The 18,921-nt window shown below is 40.5% G+C and overlaps 1 protein-coding gene and 1 non-coding gene across 18 annotated transcripts in view; both read left to right on the top strand.

Annotated features, from left to right (window-relative positions):
• RIMS1 (regulating synaptic membrane exocytosis 1) overlaps positions 1-8,879 on the top strand; it is a 542,374-nt gene extending 533,495 nt beyond the window's left edge. For all 17 annotated transcript variants that reach the window (XM_061623103.1, XM_061623106.1, XM_061623108.1 and 14 more), the window contains 3 exons: positions 3,373-3,474; positions 5,773-5,912; positions 6,622-8,879. In XM_061623103.1, coding sequence (XP_061479087.1) covers positions 3,373-3,474; positions 5,773-5,912; positions 6,622-6,840 — 461 coding nt within the window. In that variant the 3' untranslated portion in view covers positions 6,841-8,879. The remainder of the gene's footprint in view (positions 1-3,372; positions 3,475-5,772; positions 5,913-6,621) is intronic.
• Positions 8,880-12,552: 3,673 nt separating this feature from the next.
• On the top strand, positions 12,553-12,703 carry LOC133384727 (U12 minor spliceosomal RNA). The gene has a single exon (XR_009762660.1). It is a non-coding gene; the product is annotated as a U12 minor spliceosomal RNA (small nuclear RNA).
• The last annotated feature ends 6,218 nt before the right edge of the window (positions 12,704-18,921 follow it).

Genomic DNA, 18,921 nt, shown 5'->3' on the forward strand with positions numbered 1-18,921 from the left:
ACACCATATACAGAGGTCTTGAAGCTGTCGTGCAGTGAAGATCATGTCCATTGTCTCCCTGGAAGGGCGGAAACCATTTTGGGATTCAGGGAGGATATCTTCTGAGATAGGTAGGAGGCGATTTGTGAGGACCCTTGCAAGGATTTTACCTGCGGTAGCTAGAAAATGGGTGCCTCGGTAGTTCCCACAATCTTTTCTATCACCCTTCTTGAAAAGAGTGATAATTTGGCATCCCTAAAGTCTTCCAGGATCTCCTCCCTCATCCAGATTTTTTCGATGAGTTTATGAAGTTGTGTAAGTTCAGGCCCACCTTCTTTAAAGACTTCAGCAGGAATCCTATCAGGACCACTAGGTTTGTTATTCTTCATTTGATTAATGGCTTTACTGACTTCATCCAAATTAGGGGATACTGCAAGCTCATCGTTAATTTGTTGTTGTGGGATTTGCGGGAAGACCTCACCAGCCACATAAGAGTTACGATTAAGGAGGTCGTGCTAATGCTCTTTCCAACGCAGTGCAATAGACTCTTTATCCTTAAGAAGTTTACTACCATCTATTGAGCATAAGGGATTTGTACCATAATTTGTTGGTCCGTAGATGGCCTTTGTGGCATTAAAAAGCCCCGTGCATCGTGAGCATCTGCAAAGTGCTGGATTTCTTGAGCTTTCTTTATCCACCAGGCGTTCTTAAATTCTCTAGTTCTTCTTTGGACCTCAGCCTTTGCACTGGCATAGATTTTTTTCTTAGCAGCACAGTTAATGTCTTTTTGCCATATCTGGAAGGCTTTCCTTTTCTTGTCAATGATAAGTTCAATCTCACTATCATTCTCATCAAACCAGTCCTGATGTTTCTTAGTTTGGTATCCAGTAGTTTGTTCACATGCTGCAATAATGGAAGTCTTCAGTTTAATCCAGTGTTCCTCAACATTTTCAGAGAGTTCAGTAGGTAAATGTTTCTTGAGAGTTGTTTGAAAGCAGGCTCGCTTAATAGGATCTTGAAGGGTGTGGATGTTCATTTTACGCCTTGGTTTTCTTCCTTGGAGCCTACTTTGAGGAACAATATTAACAGCCATAGTGGATCGAATTAATCTGTGATCTGTCCAGCAGTCATCAGTGCTCGTCATGGCCCTAGTGAGGAGTACATCATGACGATCTCTGGCACGGACAATTATGTAATCCAGGAGATGCCAGTGCTTTGACCAAGGGTGCTTCTATGATGTTTTAAATTTATCTTTCTGGCAAAAGAGTGTGTTTGTAATAACAAGATTATGCTCTGCACATTTAGTCAGAAGTAGAAGTCCATTCAGATTGATATTGCCAACTCCTTCTTTCCCAATGGTTCCTGGCCATAAATCAAAATCACGCCCAACTCTTGCATTGAAATCGCACAGGAGGATAATTTTATCCTCCTTAGGTATCTCTGATAAGATGGTGTCCAGCTGATTATAAAAATTTTCCTTGATGTCTTCATCAGCATCTAATGTTGGTGCATAAGCACTTAGAATAGTTGCCTGCTTTTTTGGGCGAGTTTTACTCAGAGAGTTGAGAGTCATTCATTAATGCCAGTAGGAACTTCACAAGATCATTTTTAATAGCAAAACCTACTCCATGTATTTGTCGTTCTTGTTCAGGCAGTCCTTTCCAGAAGAAGGTATAACCTCCTTTTTCTTCCTTCAGTTGTCCTTCTCCTGCTGTTTGAGTTTCTTGGAGTGCTGCTATGTCAATATTAAAATATCTCAATTCCTTCGTGATGATGGCAATCCTGCATTCAAGACATTCACTATCTGTATTGTCCAGCAATGTCCGTGTATTCCATGTTCCAAAATTCAGTTGTCTTTTGCGACTGCTAAGTGATGACCCCACTGGACGCGGTAATCCAGTCAGGGAGAGAGATGAGGCAGACTATGTTTAGGGCACCTTTTCTAGCCCCTCCCCATACGGGGTGAGCAGAGTTGATCCTGAATAGGACTGCTCAGTCATGGATATAGCTGCCAAACTAGTCAACTGCCTCGGTCCTTGAGACAGGACGACTAAGTCTGTATCCACCGCCCATGTGCTGGTCCGTGACTAGGGGCTTCCAGATTTCACAGTCCTGCCCCCATCGCGATTCGCTGATCACCATGGGACTTTTGGTTTGGTTTGGTTTGGTTTGGTTGGAAGATGCCTGTGCGTGAATTTGTTTTATGTGGGGAGATCGGTGCACGACGATCAACACGCAATCTTGACAGAAAAAGGCTTTGATCCAATGGCATGGATACCACGATGATTGGAAGTCTTTTATCTGCTGCAGCCTTCATCCACCTTCACAGCCGTTGTAACATACACATTGTTGTCCTCCGCCGGTTCTGCCTTTGATGATATTCTTGGATCGTTCTTTGTCTGGTTCCTCTCCCTTGACCTTACTGCCATGGGTGACCCTGCTGGGAGTACATGACTCCCGACGGCATCGCTCACAGGGTTCATTGGAACACACAAGCCCACTCACCACTACAAGGTGACGATCCAGCGAGGAAATATAACCATTGAGGCCTGCTGGAGGCAAAATCAAAAGGTTTTTAGAAAACATGTTTAGGCAGTAATGTGCTGATGTTTTTTTTAGAAATACGCATCTCTCATAATGTTTTTATTCCTTACATCAGGATCACTGTTATGATTTTGACCTGTATTAGGATACTTTCAGGTTCATTTGTCAAGTACCATGAACCATAACGAAGATTTTGAAGGAAAACAGTATAGAATTCTATAACAAATAAGCTGGCTTGGATCCTAAGATACATTAACTTAAGGAAACTCACAGAATTAAATATTGTTGTCCTGTCCGTCCGTCCCGCCGCCACCTGCATCCCCTGAAAAGCACCTCTGGAGAGTTAGGGGGCCCTCTTGGACAATGTGGGATGGAGCCCAGAGGGCTGCTGTGGGGAGGAGAGGACAGGATACTGCCTTTTTGTGAACTTCCTTAAGTTAAGTTATTTTAGTATCCAAGCAATCTTCTGTAATCAATAAAGCACTGTTGGAGAGAATCTGAGTTATGGTTTTCTTTTATTTCCAAATACACTTTGAGTTGATTACATTTAAAACTGGAAATTTTAATTCTTTTACAGTTTTTGGTCATTCCAATTTGTTTCCTCGTTTCTTTCTTAATGTCTTGGTCACACAAAAGAGAGTGAGTTACTTCATTTGAAATGTAATTAAAATATTCTAAAATGATGCATTCAGAAACAAACTGGTGAACTGTAAGAAGACCAGGACAAAATTTTAGCCTGTTGATAAACTGCACATTCAGGGGAAAACGTAAAACTAATTTACCCTTCTGTGAATAACTGGAAGATTATTGTGCTGGTTAATATGATACTGACAGACCCTTCTCTTTTAGGTGATATTCAGATTGGAATGGTGGATAAGAAAGGCCAATTAGAAGTAGAAGTTATTAGAGCCCGAGGCCTAATACAAAAGCCTGGTTCTAAATCTACCCCAGGTAAGAAAAGCTGTACATGGTGATGAACAGCAGAATCCAAAATATACAATAATTTGGCTTGTTTCGATTGTGATGTCTTTCATAGTATGCTGCTAAGGCTTCCTGTGGCTGCAGGGTCTTCTTGTTTTTGTTTGGTTATCAAGCAACTAATAAATCTAATAAATAAATAAATATTGAATACAGTTCCCTAAACCTTTGTGGTGATGTCATTTTTAAAGCCAGAAATGCCTGTACTTTTAACCTTACCTTTCCTCATCCCTTATGAGCACTGGTAACTGTTCCTTCTTGAGAGTGGCCACAAGTGCATCTGCCTTGCAATTTCATTCGTTCCCAGTTTGATGCTTTAGCACAAACTGGAAATCCCACAGGCATCTCCTGAAAATAAAAGTAGATACAATATGGCACAGGGACCCCATACTCCTGCATTTTCCATCTTACATTTTGGAAATCAAGTACCAGGATGCTTCCATGCAGAAGGCTTAATATTATAAATGGGTCAATGGCAAACGTTTTTTATTTTATTTGCTTTTCACAGAAAGGGTAAATCTGGATGAAATGGAGAAAAATTCAGTCTGGCGTTTAGATGCTAACAGAGTCATGTGGATACTGTGGAAAAAATTCATGCATCAGGTGCACTGATTCCACAATAAACCACCATCTGGAAGCACTCCAATCTTCACCTAGAGTATATATGGCTTGGAGGGATCAGATGTGCCCGGTACAGCCAGCTCCCTAAACAAGCCACGTGCAGTGTATATTTGTGACATGCAAGACTTAGACTGGTGCAAGGACTCAGTGGTGTGTTGGATGAGGGTCAACAAACTGACTCTGAATCCTAACAAGATGGGTGAGCAGCTCTCCAGTCCTGATAATTGGTCAATTGCCTACTTTGGATGGGGTTATACTCCTCCAGAAGGAGCAGGTTTGTAGTCCGGGGTGCTCCTGGATTCATCTCTGTCACTAGAGGCCCAGGTGATTTCAGTAGGTAGAAGTATCTTTTTCCAGCTTTCTGGACCAGGATAGTCTAACCATTTTCTTCCATTCCAATGCACTTTATGTGGGACTGCGCTTGAGGTTGACACAGAACCTAATCCAAAATGCATTGACTCGACTGCTTGCTGGAGCGGAATATTGCCATCATATTATACCACTGATAAAGGAATTATATTGGCTACTAATTAGCCGCTATGTTAAGTACATAAAGGAAAGAAATACATAATTCTGACAAAGATCAGAGCATGTAGATATGGTGACTGCCTCAATCCTGTGAGTTGTTTTTATGTACTAGAGTGGTATAGCAAAATTTGTCAGAAATGTATGTATCAAAATATATTCTTTACCCACATTCACTTCCTGTGGACACACCAGCATACATTTAAATCCATTTTGAATTTTCATTTTCCTTGCCATTTGTCTTAAGCATCCAGTAGGCTATAAATTCAATTGACATAGCAAGTCACCTCTTCTGAAATGGGGCTTTAAAAGATAATGATTTTATGTTTTTAAGCCTTTAAAATTGAAACTAGAACAGATTCCAAAGGTTTATGTCAGAACTTTAGGAAGGATCTTCCATTTCATTGCATATACAGTAAAGCCTTTGGAAACTGCATCACTATGAAGTATCCAGGTCTAATAGAAAGCAAATGAAAAAGAATGGTACTTCAGGCAAGTCAGTAAGTTGTAATTTTCCTAGCTAGGAGCAAAAAATCTTAAAAAGAATCACTGGTATAATGAAAACTACTATTTTCAGACACTTCTCTGGGGAAAACATTTCATTTCCAGCTCAGTTCTTTTGTGGTAAAACAATAAACACTCATAAAAGAGCAACTTCTCCTATGTATTCCTACTTCTTCCATAAATAGTCACAATTTTTATTGTTTTAGGGGTTTGTTTTGTTTTTTGTGATTGTCAGAACCAATACATGGGTTAAGACATGGAGGAGGGTTCTTGTACATTCTTCAGAAGGTTCTGATTGGCATGGGTCATGCTAACGAAGTAAGAGGAGCTTGTTAAATATGAGTGGAGCCTTCTGAAAGTTATATCTGATTTTTAATTGAGAATAAGAAATGGCTTTATGATCCAAAAACAGGCCATTTCTTTTACACATCCTTTTACTCTCTCTCTCTCTCTCTCTCTCTCTTGTAAGTTCAGGTCTGTGGCTTCCTTTATCGAATCAATATATAATACACACACACACACATATATATATGAGTAATTTTTCTTTTTCTTTTCTTTTGTTTTTTTCTTTATGCTTATTAATTTAAATGATTAAAAACTAATATAAATTATACTTCACAGCTCCATATGTCAAAGTTTATCTGTTGGAAAATGGGGCTTGTGTAGCCAAGAAGAAGACAAGGATTGCAAGGAAAACCCTTGATCCTTTATACCAACAGACACTGGTTTTTGATGAAAGTCCACATGGTAAAGTCCTTCAGGTCAGTAATTATTTCAGCTCATGTCAGTCTCTGATTAACATCACTGGTATTCAAGCAATTGAAAACCCGTTTTCTGACATACTCTGTCATAGCTAAGATTTAGTTCAGCTTACATCACCATTGCTTGTAGTAACGTGCCCAATTTCCTCCTCTTTTTCCCTCTGAAAAATGCACTCCTTGTTCATAGACGGTGAGGTCATATCATGAGAATATTATTATAGCCATTGAAAGGTTGATGATGTGTTAATAGTCCAGGATGATTAACTTAAGTTTCATCAAGGATTTGAGATGTTCTCCTGATTGCTGGGAATTTCTCTCCAGTGTTTGCAATGTGAAACCTGTTAGAGCTTAGGGGAGATGCCTCCAGCTAAGGGTGAAGAGCAAAAACAAAGAGGGGCAAATAGCATTATGAGTTTTCTGAAGCTGTAGCATCCTTGATCCCTTCTTGAGGACTGGATCTTTCTTTGCAAGATTAGCAACTGTGCCTACAGCTTATAGGAGTATATTTTCTTCTAGTATGATCTGGTTGTATATGTTTAAATAAATGAACTATTACAAAGATAACATAAGTCTGTAGTGCTCAGCCATCCAAATGAAATCTAACACTGTAGTGCTACCTCTGGAACTTCACACTGCCTGAAACTGGAGAGCATGTAACAATATATTCACTTAGAAGTGTGTTGATTCTGTTTGTTGTCCTTACTTGCAGGTAATAGTCTGGGGAGACTATGGCCGAATGGATCACAAATGTTTCATGGGAGTAGCACAGATCCTGCTGGAAGAACTTGATTTGTCCAGTGTGGTAATAGGCTGGTATAAATTATTTCCACCTTCTTCTCTGGTGGATCCAACCTTGACTCCTCTGACTCGCAGGGCTTCCCAATCGTCTCTGGAAAGCTCAACTGGGCCTCCCTGCATTCGATCTTAGTGAACACAACAGCAGGTGCTCTCCAACAAAGTCATCATCGCCCAGGATAACCAATGAGGGGAAAAAGCTATTTACAACAATGAGGAGCATTTTTTTTTAAAAAAGAGACAATCATCACTTAAGTTTTGCCTGTAGTAGATTATCCAAAACAATGTCTGTTTGTTAAAAGGTTGGCTTCAATTTACCAAACAAAGCAATGTATGAAAATACAGGCAATCCATCTAGCAAAATGTCCCTGATGCTTTTGATAATCGTAACGAGGAGGAACCTTTAAGATTAAACTAGAACCGCTCATTCTTTCCATGATCCCCCTTCCCATTTTTTTTCATGGAGACCACAAACAGTGTTAACTCCCTCGTGTTTCTGTATGTTATTTCCACTTGATTTTTACTGTGTTATTATCCTGCAAGTTTTGTAAAAGTCTTAATGATGCTAACAGAGACCCTTCCTTTCTTTTTCTAAACTAAAACCAAAAAGGGCTGAAGTACATCTCTGTAAGCATCTCTAAAAGTGTTCATCTTCCAGAGTTATCATATGATGCCAACAACAGTCCCAATATTCCTCCATTCTGGTTGTCCATAATCTTAACATATGTGGAAAACCAGAATAAAATGAGCAACTTTTAGTTCAGTTTATTATTATTATCATCATCATCATTATCATAATTTTTCTTTGTAAGAAAAAATGAATATATTTACATTATATATCATGATTTTTGTATGTTTCATTAAGACTTTGCATGAAGGAAATTTGCATCTGCAACTATTGCTGGAGACTTGATAAAAAAAGTAGCTTTGCTTTTCATTTTTACATTAGCAATTCCGTTTGTAAAGCGGTTGTCTTATTGGGCCCGATGAGGAAAGTCTTTATGTTCATGTGTATAACTGTATAATTGGCTGCCCAAATGTTGACCAGGAATGGAGTTGAGCATTTGATGCTTTTCAGCTGTATCCAGGCTTCTCTGATACATGTGTCACTTTTGATACACTTGTCTGCCCTGGTTAGAGCATGGTATGAGTTTAGTTTTTCCACTGGAAATTCCAGTTGAAATACTCTGCACTTAAAATTTTATCCAATTTCAGTTTACATTTCTTTGAGATTGATGCAAGCACAAAGCTTGACTTTTTTTAACAAATGTAATCTTACTTTTAGGGGTTTTGCAGGGGAGGTACAGTAAAAAAAACACAACAACCTTGCATTGTGTTCCATTTAGGTTCTTTCTTGGCCTTGAAACCTTGTGTTTTTCTGTAAAATGTGCTAAAAGCTGCAGGATGTGCAGGTGCATTGAGAAGTTCTCTTCTTTTTGGGCCATTGATTTTGTGTTCTCACAAAATAGAGCAGCATGACTTGGAATTGTTCAAAGCTGCATGCACGCTTTTTAAAAAAAATAGAAAAAGAAAAGAAAAAACAAAAAAGGAAAAAAGTGAGAAAAAACAAACAAAAGAGATTATTTAAAGTGTATGTTAGTTCCACATAGATCATGTGTGTTGCATGTACTTGTACAGTTTGCTTGTAATTACTCTAATGAAGTAACCAAGAAATCTAAGCCATCCATTTTTTCTTATAGACATTTTGCAGGTTTTAGCCAGGCTGTCTGTCAGTCTGGTGCTAAATGTCTATAGATGGACTTTATTTTTTACCCTATGGAAAACGTGACGTAGTACGGACCAAATTCCTTCTAATAAATACTTTGGTGTAGATTCCTACTGTGGGGCTGTAACACATGTAGAAACTGTGTACGCAATTAGGTTTTCTTTCATAGACATAACTGCCTGCACCAAGTGAACTATTTATTATTATTATGAATATTTAACATTGCCAGAACTATTCTGCCCATGTTTCCATGGAGCATAGATTGATCACTGCTCGACCTGCTGAGCAGGAAGAACTGAAGCATTGGTTCACTACTAGATTCTGTTCCGTCTTTTAGTGGCCAAATAAATAAATGAACTAATTATAATTCGGTAGTACCTTTCTAGTTTGACCACTTGTCTTAACATTCCTCTGTGCTTTTAAATGAACTTCCAACTCATGTTATGTAGACACGTTTATTAAAATTTCCTTTTCATGTTCAGCGTTGTTTTGTGTCCACTTATGTGTGAAAGTTACCTGTGTGGAATTAGAGTGACCATGTGTCCAACTTTACAGAGGACAGTCATGATCAAAGATAAAGGACCCTATGAAGGGACAACAGGGGCCTTGAATTTGTCCAACAACATTTAGCACTTGGACAGAAGACTGATCAGTCATCTGATCACAGTCTTCCATGCTATGGTGAGTTGTACGGATAATTGAGATGGGATCCATTGGCCAGTGCTGCTTCAAAAGCAATCCATTGACCTAACACGCCGGGATCAATTTGAGTTCATTCTTTGTCTGCTATCCACTACTTTTACCGATCCTTTTTTCCCCTCCCCCAAAATACTGATATTGATATTGATAGTTTGAAAGGAAATATCAATAAATGAAAAGAAATTTCAGTTAAATTATTGATCTTAATAATGATATTTTAGACGCTTTTTTTTTTTTAAAGAACAATCCATTTTCAAAAATTGGTTGGTTGGTTGGTTGGTTGTACTGCCTTCAAGTCGATTCCGACTTATGGTGACCCTATGAATAGGGTTTTCATGGTAAGTGGTATTCAGAGGGGGGAGGGGGAGGAGGGGATTGGAAGGGGATGGGGACGGAGGGGAAAAGGAAGTAAGAGGGAAGGGGCAAGAGGGTGGGGATAGGAGGGAGAAGGTTTGATCATTTGCATACTTTTTGAGTTCAATGGAATTTATTTCTGTGCAATTATGTTTGAAAATGGAAATGGACTGCCTTCAAGTCGATCCCGACTTACGTTGACCCTATGAATAGGGTTTTCATGGTAAGCAGTATTCAGAGGTAGTTTTACCATTGCCATCCTCTGTGGCTGAGAGGCAGTGACTGGCCCAAGGTCACCCAGTGAGCTTCATGGCTGTGTGGGGATTCGAACCCTGGTCTCCCAGGTTGTAGTCCAGCACCTCAACCACTACACCACACTGGTGCCACGGAAAATAGCTACATAAAAATCCAATCCATAACGATAGAGAATAAAAAAATTAATGGAACATTTGGTACCAAATACAAATTGGACAGAATTCTATCATATCCCTAATGGATAGTAATGATTTCTAATTTTGCATCTTCTGTAAATATGAATTAGCATATGCAAATTTAATGCAAATCTATATTCTCTTTTGCCCTCTCTTTTGATCATGTATTTGCTCTTTTTAGTAATGTGTAAGTGGCCACCCTATGCAGAATTGAGTCCCAATGATACTGATTTGTGCTTCTGTGGAATAGACAGGACAATATTAACCTTTGCTGCCACATACCTACCCACCCAGAACTCCACTTGTAGTGATAATATGGCGGAAGAGTACCTCCAGACCCATAGGATTGCCAAGCCATCTGTGCAAGCTCATCACACTACAAGGCTTTCTACATTCTGTACTACACTATGGTTCTATGCCTCTTTATTCTGAGCACTCTCTCTGTCTGCCCTCCCTCCGCCCCAGTTGTTTGCTACTGCTTCTTACACTGACATGAGGTGGAGATGATCAGAGAGGACTTACCAACGACAATGCAAGACATTACACACACACATTTTCTTCTGGCCTAGGAAAATGATCAGGTTGACATCTGAAGAAGACATAGATACAGGAGCAGAAGCAAGAGAAAGCAAGGTGAAGTCATGGATGTCAAGCAGCTCACAGTAAAGCAGGGAGGTAAGTGCAGATGTGGCTTATCAAGAGCCCTTGGGCTTAGGGCGGTATATAAATTAAATTAAATAAAATAAATAAATAAATCAGCTACAGAGACATTGCAGGAGAAACAGGAGATTCAGAACTGGTCTATTAGTAGAAACAGGTCCTAGAAAAACCACCCCTCCTTTTTCCCCAGTAGGCCAGCTGATGAGAGGATAGAAGAATCTTGCCATGCAAATATGGTTTGTTAGCTCAGCACACCTAGCCCCCTTGACTGCTCTACTGAAAGAGGCACCAGCAACTTGGTACTTCATGCCTTCTGGCCATTTATTTACATGTATCTCATTTTTTTAAAGAATGTCCTTCCCAACCCTCCCCCCACTCCAAGAGAGAACTGGTGCAAATGTTACTGCAGCTGGCCTTTCTATGGAATGAACAGCTCTTTGGGAGAAGGGAGACTCACAGAATCATGCTGCCTCATCTTCCATGATATACCATTTGGGAAAGGTTAGCTAATATTTCTACATAGTATCTTAAAAGTGCAAGTGATTTTACCTTACAAAACTTCACTGATGTTGCCATACTAGAATTACTCAATAAACTGGATTCTTTGTGTCCCCAAGGAAGTTTCCACCAAAATGCATTGAACAGATTACTATGTTGTTAACGAGACTTTTTCCTGGTGCTTTTTCAGGACTATTCTAAACCTTATGGCAACATACAATATACTGACATAAAAACACTTGAAATGTACCCCCTCTATATGTTGCTGCTGCTGTTGTTAGGGACCCGAGTTAAGAAGACTATCTTTCTGAAATTCTGGAAAATACGTCTCTGTGGCAGGGTTGATTTGATTTAAATCAAACTTATTTAAATTGTAATTTAAATTGATTCTCTGAAGGTCTCAATTTTCATGATTTAAATCACAGTTTAAATAATTACTGAGGAAGATTAAATTAAATCAGCTTTTTTTTTTAGTAGAAGTACATTATTGTTTAATACAACCTTAATACATATTCAGAGATGTAGGTTTCATTAGGTAGGTACACACTGAGCAATTATTCTGAATTGTTTTATTAATTTTAATCAAATAATGGGATAATTTGGTCATTTTAGTACTAAAGCAGAATGAACTTGTGAAGTCATTCAGGAGATGAACCAGCTCCAATTGTTCAATCAATCATGGTATTTTTGACATGGTGTGCCAGAATCACCACCACCAAACAGGCTTTTAAATTGTACTAACAAGATTGTTTATTCTTCTGGTTAGTTTTCTTCTTTAACAAACAATAACATTAATAAAACATGCACATGGATTTTTGAATGATTATTTTAGTATTCAGATAAATATAAAAAAATTAAAAATAAAATTTAGGCAATTTCAACTAGGTTGACATGAGAAACTTAAAATATTGGGTGGTACAGTTAACTCCGTCGTCTTCACCTTTGTCTCCCTTGTTCATTGTCTGGAAAAGAAAAACAAGTTTTCCTGCTTTTTCAGTACACAACTTATTTCTCAATTTAGAATGAATTAGTCCAAAGGAAGAAAAAAATCTCTCTATACCTGCATAAGAGGCTACTGCTGTTAAGAGCTGGATTACCACTTCAGTGATCTCCTCTCTTCAGATCTACTCCATCTTCCCAAATTCTCTACTCACTGACCCTCTCTATCTTTGCACTTAGAGAGAGGCAAGGCCTAGAGAGAGAGAAATTGTGCACTTCATGTTTACCACCTGCAGAATAGGACAGATCAGCTTATCTCCCATCTCCACAAACTGCTGTTAACATATTCATAAAATATAATTACAAGTTATATAATTAGTATTCATGATGGTATCTTTGACCTAGCCTCTTTTATTACTAATTCATTTTAAAGAAAATTTTGAAATCTGATTTAAATTTTTAAAAATCCAATTTTAAAAATTCATTTTTTAAAAAAATCATTGATTTTTATCAACCCTGCTCTGGGTGGAGAAATCCAATGCCTTAAACATATGAGTAAGGAAAATAACAATCCGGGGTGACACCCAGGTCCTCACTGTTAATGTAAGAGGAATTTTTAAACAGGTACAGGTCATCCCTATGGTGACCCGCCTACCTTAATGGGATGCCTGTGTGTTTCGATCTGCCCAACCTTTCCCACTAAAATGGTAATAAAAACAGAATTTTAAATAAATATATAAATATCTGAAATCCACTAAGTCACTGGATTTATATAGCTGGCATAACACTTTCCAGAGGGAGAGCTGTATTAGTCTGTCATGACAAAAAATAGTCTTCTGGCAACAAAAAGATGAACACATTTATCATGGCCTAAGCTTTCATGGATTTTTTGCCTGTTAGTGAATATATACATATAAGTTTAGAGAAGCAAATAAATGTAGGTAGTAAGGTCAGAGGGTACAATTCTCACCTGCAGTGGCCAAAACAACCAAGCCCTGTTATCTTGATTCAGGCTACTGAAGTGTTTGATATGTTGTAATTCAGCAGTTTCACACTGGAGTCTCTCTTTGACATTCCTTTACCGAAAGACTATTCTTTTGGTGTAGCAAGTGGTAAAAACATGAGCTTGGATCTGGGAAGTCTCGTGTTCAAATCTTGCTTCACCTAGATATCTTTGAAGCAAACCTTATGCTTCAGGTCCCTATCTGCAGATAATAAAACTGCCCTGCCTTACATGTTTTTGTAACAATTACTGAAATAATGTATATCAGGGTGGGGAACTTTTTTTAGTCTGAATCCCTTTCTGGGCAACCTTCCAAGGCCACATGCCAGTGGTGGGTGGGCTCAGGAGCAAAAAGGGGGCAGAGCAATTAAGGTAAATTATACAGCCACGAGAGTGGCTGTATACTATAGCCAGCGTGGATTTTTCACATTCTGCAATGTTACATTGAAAATACCCCCCATGCCATTCTGATGCTTCCCATAAACTCATTTCAAAACAAAACCTTACAAAACTTATAGTCCTGAACTCAGAAATGCTCGCTTAACAACCCTCTCAATTTTCATGGCAATACACAAAACAGTCAGAGAGAATTGAGGAGGGGGGGGGAATCCAAAGCCCTCACCATATGCTCAGAGGCACATGTTACCAGATTCTTGCAAGCTACACAACAAGTGGATTGGACTGTGAAAGACCAACCCAAATTGTGTTTGCATTCTGACAAATTTGTAGGGCAGTCCAATATCTCAGAGAGGAGGTCAGGTCTCCTGCTCCCCTGGTGCATTCACTATATTTGCTCAATTTCTCTGCTTTTTAAAGTTTGATAGAAATATCTGTGGGCTATAGGTACGTTCTTAAACCGCAAGGTTTTTTGCCTATTAGTGAATATTATCTTTGTACAGTAGGCTCATTTGTACGCACACACTATCCTTGCTTTCAGAAAAGCAAGATGCAATGTCAGAGTTCAAGGACACATTATACCATGGTGAAAAACATTTGCAGTTTGAAGCAGAGCCAGGGAGGAGTGTGGGCTGGGGAAAGTTCTGAGGGCCAGATAGGCCTGCATTTGGCTCTTGGACCTGAGGTTCTCCACCCATTATGTTTATGAAGCACCTTGACAATTCTAAAATGCTAAATATTACTATTATTAAAAGCATAGGAATATGGCTTGTGCCAGGTCAAAATGGGTCCACCTATTGCAAGACTATTCTATTCTGAGTGGCAGCAGTTCACTGGGGGTCTTACTTACCACCTGGTTCTTTCAGTTGGACATATGGGGTTTTGAACCCAATATCTTTGGCATGCAAAGCATATGCTTTGTCACTGAGCTGTGGCCATTTCCAAACTCTGTGTGTGTGCAACATTAGGCCTCTGATGTCATTATTCCCAGTTGCAACATTCATAATGTTCAGCATCTTTTTGTGGTACATTGAGGCAATATGTCACACTGGGATTTACTGTTCCATTCGAGAAGTGTTACTTGGCCTTCCCCTAATACCCGTCTGGTTCTCATGACAGGGCCTGATAAGATGTCTGGATTTGTGACATCTGTTGCGCATCCCCGGGCAGGATTCAACAGCTCATCTCCTCCTCATCCCCCATCCTCAACTCTTTGCTTTTTCTCTGTCCTCTTGCTCAGCTATCTCTAATCGTTTATTATCTGCAGCTACTGCTTCTGCAACTGATGAATAATACTCCAGAGCAAAAGGTAAAAAATAAAAATTAAAAAATGCCTGGGCATTTGAATTGCCTTTTCCTGTCGGCGCTGTCTGAGCTCAGTACTCTGTTTCTAAAATGAGGGGTTCTGAAGCTGACAACTGCCATGCAATTTTGGCCAGGGAGATTCCTCCCCTTGGTCTTATACATGGAGGGCTCGTTGAGTAGCTCAGTGACATAAGATTGTTGCTGTTTATCAGTACGTAACACTTCATTTTAAATATGACAAGTATTGGGGGGAAAGACCATAGCTCAGTGGCAGAGCATCTGCTTTGCATGCAGAAGGCCCCCGGTTCAATCCAGGGCATCTTCAAATAGGGCTGGGAATGACCCCTACCTAAAACCCTGGAGAGCCACTGCCAATCAGCACAGGCAATACTGGGCTAGACTCAATATAAGTCAGCTTCTTAAGTTCCTACATTTTCAACTGCATAAAAAAGCATTGCCCTTGTGTAATCCTGGAGTGTTTCCAGTCACCCATTGGTACATTTTTTGCTTCTATTTAAAAATTCTTAATCATCATTCCTCAAAGGTTTCCAAGGTGATGTACAAAAATGTGAATAAAATTAATATCTTATCTAACTAGGGATATGTCCACGTATGAGTCCACACTGATTCGGGGTGATTAGTATAAAAATATATATTCAAATTACAAGGATTCTATTGTTATTTATCCCATGGGGAGATTGCCTGGCCCTACAAATTTAAGCTCTGCTAGACCTCTTGAAGGGCTCCTAATCTTGCAAGGTGATTTAAGCAGCTGACCCACCAAGTGTCACAGTGTTAAAAAGAAGACAGATAAGGGGAAGTAGGGTTGCCATGTTGCCCAGTTGGCTGGATTTTACCTGGACTCTAGCCTGCTACCTGGTGCCCGCTTAGCCCATTAGCTGGCCCAGATTCCCACCTTATATCTTTTTAAAAATCAAGTCTCTAGCCCTTGTGGATCCAGAGATATAAGGAAAATGTGGAGGCAGTTTTCTGTCTATTTTATGAGAAATCAGCTTACTACCTACCATTGTTCTTAGACAATGAGGGACACCACAGCTATCCTGGAAAAATTAAGAATTTTAGTCTGCCTGCCTGCTGCCTATGCAGAATCTAGCAGTTTAGAAAACTGCACATGCTCACTTGATCAACACATTAAGCTCCACCCTGCATCCACATATTTTCTGGCTAAGTCAGCAAGGAGAAGCAGCCTTCATCTCAACTGCATCTGTGTTTCAGGGCATGTGCCTTAAGTAGTGAATGCAATGGGAGGGTCTGCCTACCACCATGGAGACACACCCTTGACTTGGTTTTTGCTCCAGATGGAGGAAGGAGTGGTCTGGAGATAGGGGGGTGGATGTCACCCCATTGTCATGGTCAGATCACTTCCTAGTGAAGTTTAGACTTATGGCTCCCATCCTTTCCTGCAGGGGTGCTGTACAGATTAAGATGGTCCGCCCCCAAAGCCTAATGGAATCCACAGGATTCCTGAATGCCCTTGGGGAGTTCCCAGTAGATAGAGCAGGTGACCCTGTTGAAGCCCTTGTCACACTGTGGAACAGCAAGGCACATCAGGCTCTTGACATGGTTGCCCCTGAGCACCCTCTCCGGCATTGTGGAGCCCTGTTTGCACCTTGGTACACCAGAGAGCTAAGGGCAATGAAATAGGCTGGATGACGGCTAGAGTGCAAGTGGCAAAAGACGTGCTGTGAGGCTGATTGGGCACAAGTAAAACATCATAACCATGCCTACTGTGTGGCAGTGAGGGTGGCAAAGAAGGCCCACTTCTCTGTCTCCATCGCATCCTCAAGTAGCCATCCAGTGGAGCTTTTCCATATTGTCAGGGGTCTGTTGACATCAACTCCAGGAAATGGCATTTTAGACCATTTGGAGGCCCACTGTGAATTGTTTGCAAAGCACTTTGAGGGTAAAGTTGCTCGCCTCCATAGTAGTCTTGATGCCCCATCCACATCTAGTGTAGTCCCCAATGAGGTGTCCAGTGCAACATCTGCTGCAACTTTTTGGGAATGGTTTCAATTGATGCGGCCTTGTGATGTAGACAAGATGCTTGCGATGATGTGGCCAGCAATGTCTCCTCTTGACCCTTCTTGGCTTATTAAAGCTTGCCAAGAGCTGTTGACTGAGTGGATCCAGGGTGTGGTCAACGCATCATTGTGGGAGGAAGTGGCTGAAACAGGCGGTGATCTGACCACTCCTGAAAAAGTCGATCCTGGACCCATTGGCTTGTGACAACTACCGACCGGTTGCAAATACACCCTTTTTAGGGAAGGTTTTTAAGAGGGTTGTGGTGCAGCAGTTGCAAGTACTCTTGGATGAAACAGATTATCTTGACCCATCCCGGTCTGGGTTCAGGCCTGGTTATGGGACTGAATCAGCCTTGGTTTCCCTGATGGATGACCTTTATTGGGAGAAGGACAGGGGGAGTGCGACCCTGTTATTATTACTTGATCTCTCAACAGCTTTTGATACCATTGACCATGGTATCCTTCTGGGCCAACTTGGTGAAATGAAATGGAGGCATTGTTTTACAGTGGTTCCGATCCTATCTCCAAGGTCGCTCTCAGAGAATAGCATTGAGTGACTGTCTTTTGGCCCCCTGGAAGTTGTGCTGTGAGGTGCCGCAGGGTACCATCTTGTCCCCCATGCTGTTTAACACTTACATGAAGCCCTTGGAAGGGGTCATCAGGAGATATGGGGCAAGGTGTCAGCAGTATGCTGGCGATACCCAGCTCTATTTCTCCATTAACATCTGAATCGGGAGAGGCCACGCAAGCCCTTGACCACTGCCTGGACTCGGTGGTGAGCTGGATGAGGGCCAATAAACTGAGTCTGAATCCTAGCAAGATGGAGGCACAGTGGGTTGGTGGTTCCTGAGTTAGGATAATTGGTCGGTTGCCGGCTTTGGATGGGGTTGTACTCCCTCTGAAAGAGCAGGTCCGTAGTCTGGGGGTGCTCCTGGATCCATCTTTGTCACTAGAGGCCCAGGTGACCTCTGTGGCTAGAAGTGCCTTTTACCAGCTTCAGCTGGTAAGACAGCTGTGGCCATTTCTGGACTGGGATAGCCTGACCACTGTTGTCCATGTACTGGTAACCTCTAGGCTGGATTACTGTAATGCGCTCTCTGTGGGGCTGCCCTTGAGGTTGGTCTGGAAGTTGCAGCTGGTGCAAAATGCCGTGGTGAGACTGCTTACTGGGTCAGGGTATTGCCAACATGTCACCCCATTGCTGAAAGAATTATACTGGCTGCAAGTTTGCTACCAGGCCAAGTTCAAGGTTCTAGTTTTGGTGTACAAAGCCCTATACAGCTTGGAACCAGGATACCTGAAAGACCGTCTTATCCCTTATATACCTTATATACTCTGCAGGTGAGGGCCTCCTGCAGATACCATCTTAGCAGGAGGTCCATTCTGCACAATATAGGAAACGGACCTTTAGTGTGGCGGCACCTACCCTGTGGAATTCCCTCTCCTTAAATATTAGGCAAGCGCCATTTCTGTTATCTTTTTGGTGCCTTTTGAAGACTTTCCTCTTTCAAGAAGACTTTAAAGTTGAGACCTATCCCAGTCTGCATCTGTGTCGGAATTGCTTTTTAATATGTTTTTTAAAAACTTTTTTCTTTTTTTTAACAATATGTTTTAACCCTTTTAAAATATTTCTTTAAAGCTTTTAAAAATGTTTTTAAAGTTGTTTTGTTTTAATGTATTTTAATGTCTGTTTTTATGATGTTTTAAAGTGTTTTGGGTGCTTTTGTTTGCCGCCCTGGGCTCCTACTGGGAGGAAGGGCAAAATATAAATAATAAATAATAAATAAATAAATCCACCAAATGTTCCCTCCCCTGAACAAACACAAGATATAAAAGCAAACCTTTGTCTAGAAAAGACTGTGGTATTAGCATTTGCATTTTTTGGCCCTGCCCCCCACCCTGTTAAATGGCAAAGGCTCTTTATAGGAACTGAAAGCATCATCTGAAGCCATCACTTATCTAATCTCCTTGATCTTGGTGAAAGCATAAACTCTGGCTTAGACTGACTGCTTTCACTTTGTGCTCTCAGCTGTTCAGTGAGTTTTAACTGTTCCACAACTAAATATGGCCTGGGTGCCTGGGCAAATTCATCATTTGATGGTTCAGAAGAAAGGAGGAGGGGTTCTGGGCTTTTCTCAGTGATTCTATTAGCAAGCCTCAA

The sequence above is a fragment of the Rhineura floridana genome, chromosome 4, assembly GCF_030035675.1.
Source record: "Rhineura floridana isolate rRhiFlo1 chromosome 4, rRhiFlo1.hap2, whole genome shotgun sequence".
NCBI classification, from domain to species: domain Eukaryota; kingdom Metazoa; phylum Chordata; class Lepidosauria; order Squamata; family Rhineuridae; genus Rhineura; species Rhineura floridana.